Source organism: Anolis carolinensis, chromosome 1 (assembly GCF_035594765.1).
Source record: "Anolis carolinensis isolate JA03-04 chromosome 1, rAnoCar3.1.pri, whole genome shotgun sequence".
Classification (NCBI taxonomy): Eukaryota; Metazoa; Chordata; class Lepidosauria; order Squamata; family Dactyloidae; genus Anolis; species Anolis carolinensis.
In genome coordinates, this window is record NC_085841.1 from 107,998,322 (window position 1) to 108,018,648 (window position 20,327).

Sequence of the window (20,327 nt, forward strand, 5' to 3'; positions counted from 1 at the left end):
TTTTCAAGTTGCTCTTGACATAAAAAGGTGTATATTGGATTTTAAATAAAAATAAAAACCTGTTATCATTTTATCTGACGGTCATATGTTATTATGACTCCAGAATTTGTGTTTAATGCAGAAATTGATATCTCCTCCCACTTTTGTGTGTGTGTGTGTGTGGGTTTGCTCACATATGCATAGTATGAAGTACACAACGCTTGGCATTTAACTTTTTATTGATTTGCACACAAGTAAAACTCTCAAATATCGCTCCACATCCTGAATGGCATAAGATAAGCATGTGAGGGATTTCAGATGAGTCTATTTCCACCTTCTAGGCTGCTCCGTTGGAAGAAGTCGTAGTTGGCTGCAATGCTATTGAACTTGAAAAGAAGTTATTTACTGCTCTCTGTTGGAGTGACATAAAATAATCAAGAAATAAGTGGTTGCTTATGCAGGTGGCAACTTCTCAAGTTGCAAGACAATGGTAATGTGAATGTAAAGCAATGGTAGCCTGCTGAATCCTCAGATGCTAGAGAAAATATAGCAGAATGACAGCATTTAAAGAACAACCTTTATTCTAGGTTGAGTAACCATGTTTCCTAGTTTACACTGTGGTTTTAGCTACCTGGTTTGCATGTTGTGCCTCATTACAGCAGGAGTTGAGAACCTCTGGCATTCCAGATGAGGTCTACAGCTGGCCTGGCTAATAGTAAGGAGTTGTCTAAGATGTTTTGGAGAGCTAGCCATTTCTTACCCCTCCTCTGTACATTGCTTTGACTGGAATATGTGGGAAGACCCAACTGTATTGTGTGAGATAATTTTCATAACCAAACTGAAAGGAAAGAAAAGGAGGTAGAGCAAAGATGGGAAATGTGTGGTTCTCCAGTTATTGTTAGACTACAATTCTAATCAGGCCAAGGCTGCAATGCCAATGGTAAGAAATAACAGAACCTGTAGTCCAGCATCTGGTAAGCTGCACCTTCCCCACTCTTGCTGTGTATAGTAAGAATGGAAAGATTTTACTTACCCTGTACTGAGGCCAATACACTAAAAATAAGTCTTCTACGTAGCAGCATTTCATATATGTGTGACACAGTCTGACATTGTCTGACCACATGAACCAGCTGAACTATGATAATGTCATCGTGCCACCTGTGTCTCCTCCTTGAAGATAAAGTACTTGGGAAAATTTCATTGTGATGGATCCTGGATCTATCTAGATGGCTTCAGAGTATGTCTTTCACATGTGTAAGGTGGAACCTTGCTGTGTATGAAAATAAGGGAACCAAAAGGTAAGGTGACACTTTTTTATTGGACAATTTCTGAAGTTCAAAAGAGGGTCCCATTTTTTTTAAAAAAAATCTCCACCTGTTTTGTCATTATACATTTCACATTTTCTGGTACCTCCTGCAGGAGAGACGATATAGTCTGGAACCCTTACACTGCTTAATCCAAATCAGTTTCAGAGCACACCATACATTTCTATGGAAATTTATTCCCTAAGGAGTTGCCATCTTAGACCACACTTCTAGTGAATGTCTACTGACATTGCTTAAAAATAAGCTCACACAGGTTCATGGTGTCAAAGAAGCACTTGCCTCTTGTCACAGCAATGAGGCAGTAAATTATAGTGCGTACATAAAAGCTTCGAGATATCTCTTGGCCATAGGAGACCAAGAATGAAATGGACTAAAACCTCTGGAGCTATTACTCTGGAATGGCTCCACATAGTTCAACTATTGGGATGGGGGAATGGCTTGAGGATAAAAGTAAATGTTTCATTTTCTGGGTACCATCAAATTGTTCAAGAAAATGTATCTCAATGTAATATAATTAATTGTTTAGATATGTGCTGGTAGACCATCCTTTTTCTCTGCGAAACCTTTCGATGCCAGGTGTTAGTTTTGCACATTTAACAGCTTAATTGTTCTGTGATGCAAAATCCTCATTCATGAGCTTTAGAAAAGGAAGAAATGATGACAATCCTGTTAATGTGTAGCGTTTCCCCTGTTGTGTCTCAAAACAGGAATAACCACTCCATGGAGAAAACTGTACACCACCACTACCAGCAATAACAACAATGAAAGAGAGAGATAAAAAACATTATGTGGCGAGCAAAGAAATCACATAATCCAGAACCACCCCAGAGATAATTAATAATAATAATAATAATAATAATAATAATAATAATAATAATAATAATAGAAGCTAAAGCCCATTAGGGCCAGTTGAATAGATAGGGAGCATGTGGAATTTAGATGCCTTGTGAAGGGAAGGCCGCGTTCTTCTATCCGACTATCAAGCAAGTTGTTCCGTAATTAAAGGCAGCTTTGAAGCAACGTTGTCAGGGGGTGGTTTGAAGGGAGGGGAAGGGCATCTCCCCAGTCTTGTTCCTGTAATAAGAAGGAAGAAACACATGCTGCCTCTGAACCTTCATATGCTGCCAAAAGATTTCCAACAAAGAGCACATTTGCAAGAGAACTGGGGGTCTTTTTTTAAAATAAGGTGTTCCCCGATAAGAGAAAGACAGATGCACCGGCTGGCTAGGTATACAATCATCAAATCACTTGCATCAAAGTGGCTCCCCAAAGTCGTCTTATTTCTAGAACAAATAGGATGAGAGCCTCTGTAATTAAGTGTATGTTTTGTTTTTATGTCTGTGTATAACTATGGGTGTTTGTGTGTGTTGAGAGAGAAAGAGAGTGGCCCTTAAATGATATGTGAGCATACCAATACATAATAATAACCTAATACTGCTTATGTATTAACTGCTCAAAGCACTTTGCATGAATTATGTTGTTTAAGCCAAAGGCAGCATGGCAATTTATTAATTAATACAAATTAATGAAATGATTTACTTCCATAATCCTCACCACCATTTTCACTTTCAGGTTCCTCAATTGTATTTCTGATAGTGAGCTGAAGTGGAGGAAGAAAGTCCAGCCTGAAAGTATTTAATCAAACTATGGCTCAAATAGAGAATGTCCTTGTTCACAGGTTATGGTCTTATCCATGATGTTACATCAACTGGACAAAGGATACATGTAGGAAACATCCAGTGACTAAGTGATATGCAGATCTTGGGGATGATTTGGAACTATCTAGAAGAACTCAATGAAATCAGAAAAGTGCTATTTCTCTTTAGATTCTGTCCAGCCAGGCCTGTCTCAGAAGCAATGGCAAACCCTCGTTATTTTCAAGGATGAATCCAGGGATAAACATAATGTATACTGTTTACAAAATAGACTAGGGCTCAACCCACTGCTGTCCAAATGAATTATTCCCAGAAATAGTAAATATTTTCAGGATGATTTGCTGCAACAAGGAGGACTATATAATATTTTAAAAATCAACTTCATCTGTCAAACATGTGGAGTATTTGGGAAAACAACTAAACTGTGGCTGAATGAAAAGCCAGAATGGTGAAGAACATTTCCAACTATCAAGCAAGAGTGACAAGTGTCACTTTTATAAATGGATCCTTCTGCACCCAGAACATCTTCTGCTTTTTGGTTCTGAATCCAAATTACCTGAACACAGATCCCATCATCCACCTATGGACTTTAGTCTTCTTCACTTATTCTATGCACAGAATAACAGGGAGAGATCCACATTCGTATTATGTGCAGCAAAGAAACAGGTAAAGAATAGATTTTTCGTGACATTTGTTTTTTGAAACTTGAAAATCTTTCAGGTGCAAAGATTTGTGTGTCCCTTTTATTGTAAGGATCTGAGGACTCTCAGCCTCTTTGAACTGCACTAAAACTTGCAAAAATGTAACAAATTTTCAGAGTGGTAAAATAGGACACACCACAAAAAATAGGAGTAGAAAAAAGTCTGCATGGTCCCAGAAAAGTGATTACTGGCTTTGCCTTACCATAGAAATGCTAGCAAAATGTGATTGTTTTTCAAACTCTAAATCTCAACAACATCAAAACGCAGCATATGAAAACTATTCATACACATCAGACACGGATCATATATTTCACCAATCTGCTTGAAAGAGCCACTGCTCTTATAGCATCTTAACTGACCTAAAGAATTAAATTAGTCCCATGTATCAAACAATCATCGATCCATATCTATTTATGTTGTATTAACTGGAAAGTTTATGTAAGTCGTTCACAGATAAGTATCTGGGACTAATACCATTGGAAGCCGCAAAAAGAGGGAAACAACAATTGTAAGCATACCCATATTTGGGGAATTGGATCAATTATTTCAGAATTTTAAATTGTACCACTTTCCTCCTAGCCATTGTTTTGTGGTTAAATATCAAGGCAGGACAAGTAAAGGGGATTTTAACAAGAGTACGTGCAAGTACATGCATTTTGCATTAGGAACACTATGGTGTGGAATGGTCTGTCTTCAGTGCTGCTCCTGGCCACCACCGGCATGAGGACAGCAAATTCACCTATCTTTTTGCAGAGATCTATGTAGCATGTAGAACATACCCTCTCTGCATAGCAATTTTAGTTTCTAAAGTTAGGGCAAGTTGCCTGATCTAGACTCAAAAGAACCTCACATCTGCCTTCACCTTTGCTATTGCTTTTGTTCCTAGGCAAGCGACTTACAGGCTCTGTCCTTAGTAAGTAATGCTTTCAAAGGTTTGTGTCTCTCTCTGATACTTGAGGCAGGATCAAGTATCAGTGTTATTTCTGTTGCGTCTATTTGCTGTCCTAAGCTGTGAGTAAGCTCTCACATGTCAACCTGTTATGGATATTTTGCAACAGTCAAATCTACTCTAAGCTTCACACACAGCATCCTGAGTAAATTTAAGTATAAATAAAAATGGGCCAGAAAAATATTTAGATAAATATTATAAAAATAAATAAAATACAAACTCTTCATTTGGACCTGGCTTCCATATGCTAAATTGTGCAAACCTGCTGACAGTAACATATGCCAAACCTCACATGATAAAACAACTTTGAACATTTTGTGTGCAAGCAGGGGCAGAACCACCAGTCATAACTTCTTAGGATATGGTGGATCATTGTAAATGAGGAAAATGCAATCAAATTTCAGTTTCCTGTACTTCAAAGCTATGTTGCTTTGTTTCAGCAAAAACAACAGTTATTTGGCACCTTAAATGGTAATAGTTTTATATGGCATAAACTTTCATAAATTCCTTCATCAGAAGCACTGGATTTCAAGATAGCGGGGGGGGGGGGGGGGTTGCTGCTTACACTTCATTATGAACATTTTGTAATATATGAAATGATGCCACAATAGGCATTGCAATAAAGGTTCTTTGTGTGTATTTTTCTAGGTTCTCTCTTGAGTGCTTTTGTGAGCTGCCCTGAGTCCCTTCAGGGAGATGGTGGCAGGATACAATTATTATTATTATTATTATTATTATTATTATTATTATTATTATTATTATTATTATTATTTACTATGACAAACACAATCCAAGGGAGGACTGTTTCGCTTAGCAATTTTACAATTTTTTTACTTCAAAGTATATCCTGCTGTGTATATTGGGCCTTTTGCCATCAGATTTCTACCTTTGGATTATTAGGAGAAAGTGGTTGTTTGCTATTCCATGCACAAATAAACTGCTGCTTATAGAGGCTTAATTTGTGTTAGAACTTAGCTTTTGGATTAAGTATTTACAAAAAAAAATTGTTCCAGAATATGAGCTGAGGTACATTCTGCATATCACTAAATAACTACAGTGTTCCTATGCAACAGTTCTATCAATACACACACATGAATTCATTGCCATGACATGTGTCGACATATGTTAACACGTCAATGAGGGGCACTGTCTGAAATAGCTTTAAAAGGTATTTGGTATCCATAAAAATGAAGCTATTAACATTTTTAGCCATAAGAGCTGAACTGAACATTCATGTTCAAAAGCACCATACCTATAGGAAGAACTTGTGAGCATCTAGACACTGTAACTTTTAATGGGTTTTCTGAAAACATCTGGATGGTCTTCTACTATTAGATTTTTGGGTGGAGTAGGAAGCTTTCAAATAAAAAAGTGTTATATCTAGACATATTTCAGTCTCAATAATTTCCAGGTTTCAATCTTTCCTATAATTAAAAAAGCAAATAAATAATTGAATAATAGTTAAGCAATGATGCCCAAAAAAGGCAAGGTTTGGTATATTTTTTGCAAGGAAGCTATACTGTCCAGATAAAAATATGACAAAAAGAAAGAGGTTATTAAATCCTCTTTTATCATTCTTTTTTACCACAAAGCTTAATTTCAGGTGGGCCACAGTTATAGGCTGCAAGTCGCTGAAAGTCTCCACAACATGTGAATGTGGAGAAGAACAAACCACAGACCACCTACTACTGTACAATGCAGTCTGAGCCCTGCCACGTGCACTATGGAGGACCTTCTCGCAGCAACACCAGAGGCACTCCAAGTGGCCAGATTCTGGTCGAAGGACATTTAGTATAATGCCAGATTTTTTAACTTTGTGTTTTTGAACACATTATAACTGTACCCTTGGTTCGCTTCTGACATGATAAATAAATAAACAGTTGTAGGCTATCTCTGAAATAGTTTCCCATGTCCACTGCTTTGAGGACAAATACTATAACAACAAGGCGTTTGGGCGACCACAATATCTTTCCTCAATCCAGCTCCCTCCAGATGTACCAGGCTACAATTTCCATTTCCTCAGGCAGCGCACACAGTGCAAAGAGAGTCATAGTCTGACACATCTGGGTTATGCCGGGTTGGAAAAGCTCCACTACAAGAACATTTGAGCTGCTTGTTATTTAGAAACACGTGTGTAGCATAGAAGAAATCCAGAAGAGATAATTTTTAAAGACAAATATGCATCCTAGCCTATGTGATTATTTAAATTCTAGTGTAGAATAGCCTCCCTCCTCCCAAAAAAAAAACCTACCAAAGAATGGGCTCTGATGTAAGTATCCCTTTGGCATTTTGAATGTGCAGGGCTTTATCAGGAGCTTCTTTGGCCGTGCTGGCTCTATTTCAAATTACATTTAAGCCCCTTCCACACAGCTGAATAAAATCCCACGTTATCTGTTTTGAAATGGGATATATAGCAGTGTGGACTCAGATAACCCAGTTCAAAGCATAATGTGGGATTTTCTGCCTTGATATTCTGTGTTATAGGGCTGTGTGGAAGAGCCCTCAGAGGTGGGGGGTTTTCTCCCTCTCTCTTTCCCCCTTATTTTGTTTCTTTCTCTTTCTCTCCTGAGAACCGTGACCTCTTCCACCCTGCAGCAGGGCCCTTCCACACAGCCATATAACCCAGAACATCAAGGCAGAAAATCCCACAATATCTGCTTTGAACTGGGATATCTGAGTCCACACTGCCATAGATTCCAGGTCAAAGCAGATAGTGTGGGATTTTATTCTGCTGAGTGAAAGGGGCCTTAGAGAAGGAAGAAATAAAGCGCAGGGAGGAAGAGTTTTCCTCCAGCAGTTCAAGCACACAGCCCCTCTTTGTGACCCTTCCCCCCGCCCGCCCCCCAACCAGGCTGGTTTCAAACCATCCCGGCATGCCCCTTTCTCTAGTCCCGACGAGGGGAGCCTGATATTATTGTATTTTTCTCTTTTTTTCTCTCCCCCAGACCAACGCGGCTTCCGCGCTCGGTTCAAGCCAAGCTCCCTCTCGCGGCCGCTGCGGGGCGCCCGCGTTCCACTCTGTTCTGGCCAAGAGCGAAAAGGGGGACTCGCGGAACAGATGCTGAGCTGGGAAGCGGGCGGGGGGGGGGGGCGAGAGAGAGAGAGGCGGTGTTGGAGGGGATCAAACGCACCGGGGGAAGAAGAAGGATGGAGGGAATGCGGGGCCGGGAGGGGGGGAGGAGGAGGAGGAGGGAAGCGAGGCTTTCTTCTCTAATGCCCTCGCTGGGGAGACTTTGTTACAAAACAGATTCATGCGAGGAGGGCAGGCGGGCGGCGGCGGGACAATGAACCCTCGAGGGGAGGATCAATCCCAGGGACGGGCGGACACGCTGGGAGGCGCGCTGGAGGGCACTGGGCCGCCTCCCACCCACCCCGAGCGGCTGCCCCACCTCTCCCTGCCCTCCTGCCTTCTCCCAAGCTGCCTGGGCAAGCACCTCTCATCTCCTCTTTTCTTTCCTTCCTTCCCTCCCTTCCTTCCCTTCCATCCTTTCTTTTTTTCCCTCCCTCCCTTCCTTTCTTTCTTTCCTTTTTTCTTTCTTTCTTTCCTTCCTTCCTTCCTTCCATTCTTCCTTCATTTTTCCTTCTTTTCTTTCTTTCTTTCCTTCTTTCCTTCCCTCCTTTCCTTCCTTCCTTTCTTTCCTTCCCTCCTTTCATTCTTCCTTTCATTCTTCCTTCCTTCTTTCCTTCCTTCCTTTCCTTTCCTTCCTTTTCTTTCCCTTCCTTCCCTCCTTCCTTCCTTCCCTTCCCTTCCTTTCCCTTCCCTTTCCCTTCTCTTCCTTTCCCTTTCCTTACTTCCTTCCTTTCTTCTTTCCTTTCTCCTTCCATTATCCTCTCTCCCCTTTCCTTTCCTTTCCCTCCCTCCCTTCCACCCTTCCTTCCTACCTTCCCTTCCCTTCCTTCCTTTCTTTCATTCCTTTCTTTCCTCCTTCCTTCCTCCCTTCCTTCCTCCCTTCCTTTCCACCGCCCCTTCTCTCATACACACACACCCCCACTCCCACTCCCCACCACCTCCCCTTTGGGTCCCAGGGTGACTTCTCTCCCCTCCTGCCTTTTCTTCCCGGGAGGCCCCCCAGCCACCTCCAGAAAGCTCCCTCCGCCTCGGTTCCCTCTTTTCTTTGTGAGTCCAGGGGGATAAAGAGGGAGAAAAGAGAGACTGGGGGGAGGGGGAGGAGGAGGAGGAAGGGGAGCTTGGCTCTGGCCAAACGTGTCAGATCGTGGTTTTCACCCCCACCCGCCAACACAAGATCTTTGGAGAATACATCCAAGGAGCAGGCCTCAAACTTCTGCCCTTCTTCTGGGGCTAAAAGAGATAGGGACGGTTTTATCCTTTTCAAAAGAAGCACATCTACGTTGTGCGCAGAAGAAGCCCCAAACTGCAATAGGGTTTAAAAATAGGGTTTGTGGTTTTCAAAGCATCACAAACAATAAAAGATAAGAAAGAATAGGGTCAGCCCTTCACATTCACAGAACCCCGAGATTCAGAGGGGTTCTGTGAATGTGAAGGGCCAACAGTATTCTTTGTTATCTTCTATTGTTTTGTGTTGCTTTGAAGACCACAAACCCTATTGCAGTTTGGGGCTTCTTCTGCACACAACTTAGAAAACAGCATCTCCTGCGGTCTAAGAAAATTAGTTTTCTTAGGGGTGAGTGGGGATGCTTAGGGTTGTCTTAGCGACTCGGTGGTCCTCCAAAAACCTTTAGATTCTCCTAACCTTTGCTTTAAAATGTGTGTGTATCAAAGCAAGATTCAGTGGAGTTTATATGAGTTTATCATCCTTCACTGTTATTTGTGTGTGTGTACATACATACATACACACAACAGTCAGGGACTATGAACTCATATGAATTCCACCAATTCCTATCTATAAACGTACATAGGGCTTGGAGAGGGTCCAAAGTATTCGCTGCATTTGTTGTCGAAGGTTTTCATGGCCGGAATCAGTGGGTTGCTGTGAGTTTTCCGGGCTGTACGGCCATGTTCCAGAAGCATTTTCTCCTGACCTTCCGCCTGCATCTATGGCAGGCATCCTCAGAGGTTGAGAGCTATGCTTAGTTTCCAATATACTTCACAACCTCTGAGGATGCCTGCCATAGATGTTGGCGAAATGTCAGGAGGGAATGCTTCTGGAACATGGCCATAGAGCCCTGAAAACTCATTGCAATCTTCTGAATTTATTCTCAGAATTATTGGGAGTAAGTGAAAGCGCATGCAAAAGGTAAGAACGAAGGAAGAAAGGCAGGAAAGAGGGATTTGACATGTTTTCCTCAACTTCTTTCTCAAAGTATATAACAATTTAATCTCTCTCCCTGTGAAGATATCTCAATTGCTACCGAATTATTTTTTTAAGAGGCGGGAGAAAATTTTAAAAAAAAAGCCTGGCTGTCTTTTTTCCCGTGGAAGGGCGGTCTCGAACAGGATTAAGGAATATAATTAGAACACCCTATCAAAATAACCGATGGCACCCGAGCGTGCTCAGCTTCCTTTCAACCTTAGGAAAGATACACCCAGAAAGTCAGCCTGCCCAGCAGTCTTTCTGCGCCTTTTCCTGGGAGGAAGGCCCTCTCAACAAGAATACAGTAGGGATTACTTCCAAGTAAACATCCATGGAAATAGCACTTGCAAGATTTACGCTTGCAAAATCGTAGAGGTGGAGTATACTACCACAGTTCCTCATGTTGTGGTGACTCCCAACCATAACATTATTTTCTGAACTCCACCAACGTCTAGGGAAAGAAAGCAGCCTGTCTAGGGTAAGGAGTATTAAAAATATTACTTTGAATAATAATTCTTAAAGATTAAAAACCTACGCCGTCGCAGTCACATCAAACACATATATTCCTTTCTTGAAACGCTAGATTCACGCGCAAAGACATGTTTCAGTTGGATTCGCGCCGATTTCGAAAGTGGGAAAGTTCAGCAGTGGGGAAGATCTTGGAGGGAGAGGGAAGGCGCCTCCTTTCTCTCTCTCTCTCTCCCCCCCCCCCCCCCCCACTCCCCACCGAAGGACTGGCACGAATTCACGCCTGCTCAAATCAAATCGAAACCGTCGCAAGGCCCTAATTAGAGTAATTAGAATAATAAGGCTGCCTATATGTGGTAAGACAATGTGTACAAACAACTTTATTTAATGTATACTGCTAATCAGCGGTGCGTGCGCCCTTGAAGGCTTTGGTGTCGTAAAACTCACCCCTCGTCCGCCCAAACAATCAAAGGCAAATTAGGGTAATGATTGCGCCTCCTTGGGCGAGGTCTGCGGGATCCACAGGCGGGGAAAGGGCGGGTTTGCGTGGGTCTCCCCTCCTGGCAAAGGGAAGGGGCCCCCTGCCCTAAGGGAGAGCCAGGGGTGGACCACCGAGTCAGGGCACAAAACCTTCCTGGGGCGCCCAGGCTTTGGAAAGGACCCGGGGATCGGGAGCCCAGGCCAGAAGGGATCTCTTTGGGGGAACGCAGGGGAAAGAAAGGCCTACGCACTCTGGCCAAAGCGCCCTTTCTGGAGACTCACGCCCACCTACACTGCCACCTCCTGCAGTTTCAGGATGCAGTTCAACTGCATTATATGGCAGTGTAGACTCATATAATCCAGTTCAGTGCAGCTCAACTCCAAGACTTGGTTGCCAGTGAGTGTTACTTCGGAATAAAGTCTCCTAAGAGGAAGCATTGGACTTGAAACTGCAGGCCACTTCGATTGCTGTGGGTTTTCCGGACTCTATGGCCACGTTCCAGAAGCATTATATCCTGCCCATATCTATGGAAGGCATCCTTAGAGGTTGTGAGGTATATTCGAAACTAAGCATATCACAATCTCTAAAGATGCCTGCCATAAATGCAGGCGAAACGTCAGGAGAAAATGCTTATGGAACATGGCTACATCCCGGAAAACTCACAACAACCCAACTAAGCAAGGGAGGTTTATATATCTGTGGAAGGTCCAGGGTGACAGAAAGAACTCTTGTCTGCTGGAGGCAAGTGTGAATGCTGCATTTAAGCACCTTGATTAGCATTGAAAAGCCTTGCAACTTCAAGGCCTGGCTGATTCATGCCTGGAGAATCCTTTGTTGGGAGGTGTTAGCTCCCATCCTGGACCTTCCACAGATAAATAAACTTCCCTTGCTTAGTTTCTGGAACTAAGCGAATGTTTCTGGAACATGGCCATACAGCCCGGAAAACTCACAGCAACCCAATGAAAGCCTTCGACAACACATTGCAGGCCAGTTTCTCATCAAGAACGCCAGCATCTACGGGGCCAAATCATACACTGACTCTGCATTACAGAGTCAGTGTAGACCAATATATTGCAGTTCAAACTTTATGATGTGTGTCCACACTGGCTATGAAACGCGGCATTATTTGGCAGTGTAGATCCAGCCAAAGCAAGGCAGGCAAAAAGAGCGAGCAACAAAAGCAAGAAGGCGGCCCAAAGTTGCAGTGCAGCTAGGCACCTTCTCCTCTTCTTTAAACCTTGCAAAACGGTAAAGGAATACCGCCTCTCTCCCGTCGGGTTCAAATCTATTTAGCCGGGTGTATTGCTCCATTGCGAGGGAATATAAACATATATATGCACACCAATATGTAGGCATCTAAGCTGGCGCGATGCTCCTATCCTAAGCACGCCTGAATGTGGTCAGGGTCCCATCATGGCCCAGGCTAGGCAACCTCTTTCCTAGGTGTTGGGGAATCTGAGCTGTTAGACTCAAACTAACCCTCAGTTGGGGTGCTTCCACGTCTTGAATGCAATCCTAAACCATCCTGAGGGATGAAAGCTTATCCCACAGGTAAGTTTCTGCTGGTTATGAAGTTTACTTCTGGTACTCTGCTATATTTATGGAGTCATTTTGAGTCTAACAGCTCAGATTTCCCAGCACTAAGTCACTGTCTCCGTTTTGAAAAGGAGGGCCGGGTCTTTTTCTCCCTCTCTTTCTCCCCGCCGCAGCTGTTGGGATCTTTGTACTCGTTCAGATGCTAGTGGGTATTTTTTCATCCCCCGGAAGTATTTGGTCTGAAATTTCTACCCCATTGCTCCTTTCTCGCCTTTTCTGCTGGCGCCCGGGTTACTTTCTGCATTGCCACCTTTCCGACAAAACACTGAAACTCAAGTCCTTTGCCCCCGGCCCTTCTCCAAACTGGGCTGGAAGTAAAGAGAATTGGAATCACACAAACCACGTTTCTGGGGAAGCGGCGTTCCCAAGAAAGATCTGAGAAAAAGCACCAGTTGCGGGGAGTCCGTCTCACTTCGGAACCCGGGTAGAGTAGTGGTTTGGACCCCGACACTAGAGACAAGGGTTTGTCCCTGGGTAATGCGGAGTGGCACGTAAGAACAACCTCATTCTGGGCTTTCACAAAGCAAGCTGGTGGGACCTAGTTGCTTTCCGAGTGGGCTCCTGGTGGCCTTGTGCCATGGAGGATGCCACATCTGCCTCTCCTCTCTATGGAAAGGGCCTGAAGGGACCAATCACCCCACAAAAAAAGACAACAGAAGGACTAAAAGGTGTGTGTGTGATGGCGTGGGGACAAGCTATGCCACTGAAACCAGGGAAACTTGTAGAAGATGAAACCTCCAGAGTTTCCCGTTTACTGGCTGTGAGAAATCGAGGAACTAAAGTGGGAGAGGGCCCCACTTGTGATGCCTTCCACCCTTCTCCTCTCTCTATCAAACCAGCGAGCAGATAACGTTTTCTTTCTACCCCCTCCACTCACCAAACACACACACAATAACCACAACGTCTCCAACCTTTCTCTCTGACCAAAAGATTTCAGAAAAGTCTGATTTTTCTGCACATTTTAGACGAGAAATCCTTTCTCTCTCTGGAAAGGGCCCTTCGCTACTGATCCTTGTACCTTCAAGTCCTTCCCGATCTCTAGCGACCCTGTGGCGGGGTTTTCTTGGCAAGCTTTGCTCTGCCTTTGAGGCTGAGAGTGTGTAACTTGGCCAAGGTCAGCTAGTGGAAGCTGGGATCCAGCCTCTTGTTTCCAGAGTCCTAGGGCCCTTCCACACATCCATATAACCCAGTCCTAAACCCAAACCACTGTGACACTCTGCTTCTCGGATGAGTAAAATACAAGGAGAGAAACAACAGCCGAAGAACCTAAGGGATCTGCGAGTCATCCCAGGCGCAAAAATGATACAAATGGAAAGGTCAGCAAACTTGGATGTTTACCCTGCTATCCCTCTTTTAAACTAGACGCAAATGTCCATCATTATGAGCGCCAAACGTGGTGAAAACAGAGGTGCCAAATGCCTTTCCTTTCCAACTGTGGCTGCAGTCCAAACTCTATTGACTTGACAGGAATGTGATTGCTCTTGAGCAAGTGGATTTCGTTTGGAATCGCCAATACCTTTCACTTGTGCGTGTGGCTTCTCTCACTCTCTCTCTGTTTAGCAGTATTCTTGCTCAATACAAAAAAATAGGTGGGGTTTGGTGCATTAAAGATTACCTGCCGGATAGGTACTAACAACTCCCAACTTTTTTGTGGTTTAGCACAATGTTGAAAGTTGTCCCACCAGCCCTTTCACGAGCTGGTTTTTAACACTGACCTGTGCGGCTGTGAAGGCAAAGGGCCTTTAAGTCTTTTACCTTGTGCCTTGCCTATGGACCCACGGTCTCCCTATGGATTTCATAGGCTTTTCTCAGGCAAGGAATACTCAGCAATTGTTTTTGCCAGTTCCTTCCTCTGAAATGTAACTTACAGCGCCTGGTATCTGTTGGCGGTCTCCAAGTGCTATCCAGGGCTGACCCTGCTATACCTCCAAGATCAGAGTGAATCTAGTACCCTTAAGGTTTTTAGGCATCCTTATAACGTATAGGTCTTTCCATCACTTTTATTCAAACACATGTTACCGGCAGAACCTTTGATTTTATGGGAGCCTAACTTCCAAGGAAATGTGCTTTTGCAGCAGGACCCCAGTCCTTTTATATTGGGTTGCTGTGAATTCTCCGAGCTGTATGGCCATGTTCCAGAAGCATTCTCTTCTGACGTTTCACCTACATCTATGGCAGGCATCCTAAGAGGTTGTGAGGTATATTGGAAACTAAGCAAAGGGAGTTTTATATATCTGTGGAAGGTCCGGGGTGGGAGAAAGAACTCTTGTCTGTTGGAGGCAATTAATCACACAGGAATCAGGCAGGAATCAGCCAGGCCTTGAAGCTGCAAGGCTTTTCAATGCTAATCAAGGTGATTAATTGCAACACTCACACCTGCCTCCAATAGACAAGAGTCCTTTCTCCCACCCTGGACTTTCCACAGATGTATAAACCTCTCTTGCTCAGTTTCCAATATACCTTACAACCTGCCATAGATGTGGGCGAAACGTCAGGAGAGATACAGCTCGGAAAACTCACAGCAACCCAGTGATTCCGGGCATGAAAGCCTTCGACAACACAGTCCTGTTTATTGTTCTGCTCGCGGTCCCAGTTTCGATTTTAATGGGATCGCAGCCTTCAACCTGACTCTATCCACATTCCCCAGAAGCCCTAGTGTTTTTCCCCCCTCGCGCTTGATCCTAAAGGAGAGGTCGTAGGTCGTAGACAACTATATACAGTTTGAGGGATTGGGAACAAACAGAAAGGTTTTGTTTCCTCCTGAGGAATAAAAAAGACAACTTTCCTTCTTATTTAAATATATGTTAGTACCCCAGATTCAGAAATCCCATTACTTTTCCTTTCATAAGCTTTGGATTTCTGATACAAAAGACGCACCTTTCCAAACCGGTTTGTTTAAAGCAAATAAATCATTTGTAAGGACATCATTATCTTCACGTTCGGATTTCTCTAGCAATATATACAGTTGGGTTGCTGTGAGTTTTCTGGGCTGTATGGCCACGTTCCAGAAGCATAGGGTACCTGCCATAATCTGGAAAATGGCCATACAGCCCGGGAAAACTCTCAGCAACCCAGTGATTTCGCCTATGAAAGCCTCCCACAACACAATATATACAGTTAATCTGAATGTGATCTATATAACAGCTAACTCTCAAGAATAATCTTCCTTAAAGCTTTGGGTTCCTCCCACATTTCACAGGGTTGCCTACAAATGATTACTTTCCTAAAATTTTTTCCATTTTCAAATTTTACACCTCTGCGTACTCAAACCTTTTCACTAAGGATTTTTTAAAGACAAGAAAGTCTGCGAACCCAGCCATCCACACAGACTAAGGAAGGAAGCTCCTAGATGCGTGGGTTTTACCTCAGAGTAAAAAGCCTTTAAGATCCGAGGAAAATACCGTATATTCATCCCAGAAGTAAACCCAATTGAGCTCAATGAGAGTTACACGCGGGTAAATAAGAAGGGGACTGCAGCCTTCCTAAACAAACCCCTGCTGGCCCTGAAAGAAAGGGAAGAGAATCATTTCTAACTCGATCTTTTGTTTCTCTCTAGTCTTCAGACCAAACCCTGGGGATGGAGAGCGGGGGGCACCCTCAAACTGGGTGCGAAGGTGAGAAGCAAGGAGGCCTTCTTTGTTCCAGACTTATTTCCTCGCCGCGCGGATATACCAAGGATCGCACGCGAATTCAGCGGGAGGGTTGGCGGCGGCGGCGGCGGGAAAGGAGCGGCGCCCTCCCCAGAATGACAAGCCAACAAATCGGCCTAATTGGCTTGAGGATCGAGGGGAGGACGGGGCGCTCTTTCGCCACGAAGCCGCCCGCCTTGGAAAGACAAGACGGCGGCTGTCCTTCCCCGCCGCCGCCGCCGCCGCCGTGTTTACAACATCACCCTCCTTTGACATATGCGCTTAGCACAGCGAAGAAGCCGGGAAATGGAAACGTCAAATTCGCACGGCTCAGGGAAGGGAAACAAAACAAAACCACGCAGCTGAAGAGAAGGGGAAGAAGAAGAAGAAGAAGAAGAAGAAGAAGAAGAAGAAGAAGAAGAAGAAGAAGAAGAAGAAGAAGAAGAAGAAGAAGAAGAAGAAGAAGAAGAAGAAGAAGAAGAAGAGGAAGAAGAAGAAGAGAGGGAGAAGAAGGGAGAACCACACGTGGAAGAGTTGGCCGGCTATGCAACTCAAAAGGCTTCCAAAAAACTAAGGCCCCTTCCACACAGCTGTGGACTCAGATAACCCAGATCGAAGCAGATATTGTGGGATTTTCTGTCTTGATATTCTGGGGCCCCTTCCACACAGACGAATAAAATCCCACATTATCTGCTTTGAACTGAAATATATGGCAATGAGAACTCGGATAACCTAGTTCAAAGCAGATATTGTGGGATTTTCTGCCTCGATATTCTGGGTTATATGTCTGTGTGGAAGAGCCCAAAAATTCATTCTCTCTCCATCTCTCTCTCGCTCGCTCTCAATTTTTCTCTTACACACACAAATCTCTTTCTCCCAACCTAAAAAGACTCTCTCTCTCTCTCTCTCTCTCTCTCTCTCTCTCTCTCTCTCTCTCTCTCTCTCTCTCTCTCGGCCCTTCCACACAGCCCTATATCCCAGAATATCAAGGCAGAAATTCCTAAAATATCTGCTTTGAACTGGGTTATCTGGGTCTACATTCAGACAATGTAGGATTTTCTGCTTTGATATTCTGGGATATAGGGCTGTGTGGAAGGGCCCTCTCTCACACACACACAAACAGGCAACCTGTTTCATTCTCTCTCTCACACGTGACCTCTCCCAATCTCTATCTCTCAATCTCCCTTTTTCTCTGTGACATGTAGAAGTAATTCTTGCTTCAGTTTCCATATGCACATATATTCCTAGGGTCTTCTTATTCCCGATATCTCTTAAGAAAAACACCCAAACCGAACTCTTTCCTGTGAGCTGATCTCAAGTGTGTATGTGTGTGTGTGTGTTTCAGCGTTTGGTAACAATGTTCGTGTTTGCAACTTTCTCCCCTCCTTTTAAAAAAATAAATAAAAATCTCACACCACCTTTTGATTGAGGGCCCTTCCACGCTGCCCTATAACCCGGAATATCAAGGCAGAATAACCCATACCTGCTTTGAACTGGAATATCTGAGTCTACACTGCCATATTTCCCAGTTCAAAGAAAATAAAGTGGGATTTTATTCAGCTGAGGAAGTCTGATGAAGTTTTTCCCAAACTGGAGGGATTTTCTCATCCACAATTCGCTTCTAGGACTAGCTTTAGATCTCTCCTGTCGAAAGGGATGAAAGATTATTTCAAAAAAAAAAAGTCTCCAATTTGCATAGAGGTTCTAGGTTTTTAAAATTTGAGTCCGGAAGTGTAAACAACACACGCAATTGGGTCTCCTTCACAGAAGTCAGCCGCATTCCGATTGGCTGCCTTTTGGGGGGAAAGAGGCTCTTTTCAAAAGAAAGTGCTGCTCCTTTGAAAGGGAAGATTTTGTCGGCTTCCCCGAGCTTCCCTTTCCCAAAATTATGAATATTTGCCCCTTGTTCTGTACCCGCGGAGTTAACTACCCGTGGCTAGAAAATATTATTTTTGAAAATCCCAAAGGCAACCTTGATTTTGCCACGCTGTATAAGGGACATATCATGCGATTTGAGTACCAGGGGTTTTGCTATCCACGGGAGTCCTGGAACCGAACTCCACGGGATACCAAGGCCCCATAGTTTCAAACAAGATGTATAAAGGGATTGCAGACTTCAGCCAGTTTGGTTGCTTGGATTTCTACCAACACAAATGAGAGAACCAGCTTCTCTAGTGAGACACGGGGTAGGGAAGCTTCCCTGAAGCAAACCCCACGCGGGATGCAGAGAGACAAGCCTGGGCCCAGGCGGCCCACCAAGTCCCACGCACGTGTTCTCCGGGCAGAGGGAGAAAGGCAAGTATTCCCTCCCAGACCACTGGAAACGTCCTGCAGAGGGCAGAGGCTGCCCAGTTTTCCACTCCACAAACACCCACCCGGCTCCTCTTACTATATCTTTCCAAAGTACAAACCATTCCAAGAGCTATTGGCCAAGAGATATTATTCCATCCCAGGCCGGTTTAAACAGAACCCCCCCCCCCCCCCCCCAGCATCTCTGCGGCCGCGGAACCCTCCTTCTTTCTGTCACTTCGCTTCCTGGCTATTGATAAGATCATTTAGCTGAATCTGTTTGGGAGGCGTGTAATATTGACTCCGAGTTAGAAAAGATGATGAAATCTAATAAAGCTGCAAACGTATGTCGAAAGAAACGGGGAAGGCAGCGGCGTGGGAAAGAATTTAGACTGGGATGGCGCGCGAGGAGATTCCACGCAGCCTACAAACGCTTGAAAACACGCGAGGATATCATTCCCACATTATACGAGATCCGATACAGAAGGGACGCCCTTGGATTCTCCATATAGTAGGACCAGAACTGAAGTTCCATGAGAATGTATATAGGATCCCTCCCCGCCCCACGATCGCTTCAGACGCAGTTCAGTACCGGGACAAGTCTAAGACCCACTCACCCACTAAATGCAACCAGCCGATCCCAATTCTATGCTAGAAAAAAAAATCTGCAGGAATACCCCACGCGTGGGTAAACATCCAAAGATTTCAAAGAAACCAATCCTGAGAAAAATGCCCCTAACACTGCAGTCCTGGGTATAGCCAGTGGTTTTTGTCTCAGCTACAGACTGAGCTTTGATTTGCCCTCACACACAAAAAGAGAGGAAAAGGCTTAGGGAAAGAAGATTTCTTGAAAGACAGACAGAGAGAGAGAAAGAAAAGGAGGCTAGGAAAAAAATTCCAAAAGCGACAATGCAGTCTACCTGCCACAACTTTGTTTTGCTCTGAGAGAAAACACACATGGCTCCCTCTCCCTGGGGAAGAAAGGCTGTCAGGTAAACGCCTGCATTTCATAACGTCAACAGAAGTGTTTAATGATAAATAATATGGATATGCGGAGGCGGGGAGATGGTTGTGTGTCTGTCTACACAGAGATATACTCCAACACGCTGTTCCCTTCTCACACACACACACACACACACACACAAACAAAACACCAAAAACAAAACACTCAACTGCTGTTTTTCTGTAAGACACTAACTTTGGAAGGAATTAAGGTCTCGGGACTGCCTTGGGATATCTAGCCGCCCCTTGTCTTGAGTTTTTTCAAAATATAATGACTTCCCTTTTAATCTAACCGGGAAAATTCGGCACAAACTTTTCAAAACCAAAACCAGGGTCGTACATTTCCCCCCCATCCAAACAATGATTCCTTCTAGTTCAGATTTCAATAGCTTTCGAGATTGCCAAACCACGCCACCCCGAAAAAGAGAGTCCCCACTCTGCCTCCAGATCTGCTTTGCAAGAGAAGCCGGTTGTTCCCAGAGTCAAAAGATACCAAAGGCCCAGAAGCGTGCTTTTTGGCACAGGGCACCAGCTACCTAAATTACACTAGCCAAAACAATCGAAAGATCAGAAATATATTGGCTTCCGAAAGATCAGGATATAAAGGAGTGCAGGGAATTCAATCTAATAGCAAGATTAGAGCCAGTTCCTTGCCACAGAAGTGTGTGTATCTCTATCTAGGTTTGGACACAGATAGATATTTATTCTCAAGGAACCACTCAGTTCTGTTTTTTTTTCTCTCTCTCTCAAAAGGAAAATGAAAGATATGCCAATAAGTCGAACAAACTATAAAAGTCTTGTGTATTTCTGTTTTATGTAGATAATAAAATATTACTTTAACATAAATATATAAGGATCTCTGCGCTTTTATTTTTTTCCCCACAAGCACATCCAAATGTACCAAAAAACAAAGAATTTTCTTGAAAGAGACTGAACCAAAATTTTGTTTACATCCCATATAGATTTGTTTTTCTTTGTTC

The 20,327-nt window shown here is 43.8% G+C and overlaps 1 protein-coding gene across 3 annotated transcripts in view; it reads right to left on the reverse strand.

The window, feature by feature from the left end:
- Positions 1–20,327, reverse strand: part of pou3f2 (POU class 3 homeobox 2) — a 34,900-nt gene that overhangs the window by 9,886 nt on the left and 4,687 nt on the right. For 2 of the 3 annotated variants that reach the window (XM_003215522.4, XM_062980496.1), the window contains exon 2: positions 201–2,378. The exons of the other annotated variant lie outside the window; for it this stretch is intronic. In XM_003215522.4, coding sequence (XP_003215570.3) covers positions 2,304–2,378 — 75 coding nt within the window. In that variant the 3' untranslated portion in view covers positions 201–2,303. Of the gene's footprint in view, positions 1–200; positions 2,379–20,327 lie in introns of those variants that run through there. 3 annotated transcript variants of the gene reach the window in all.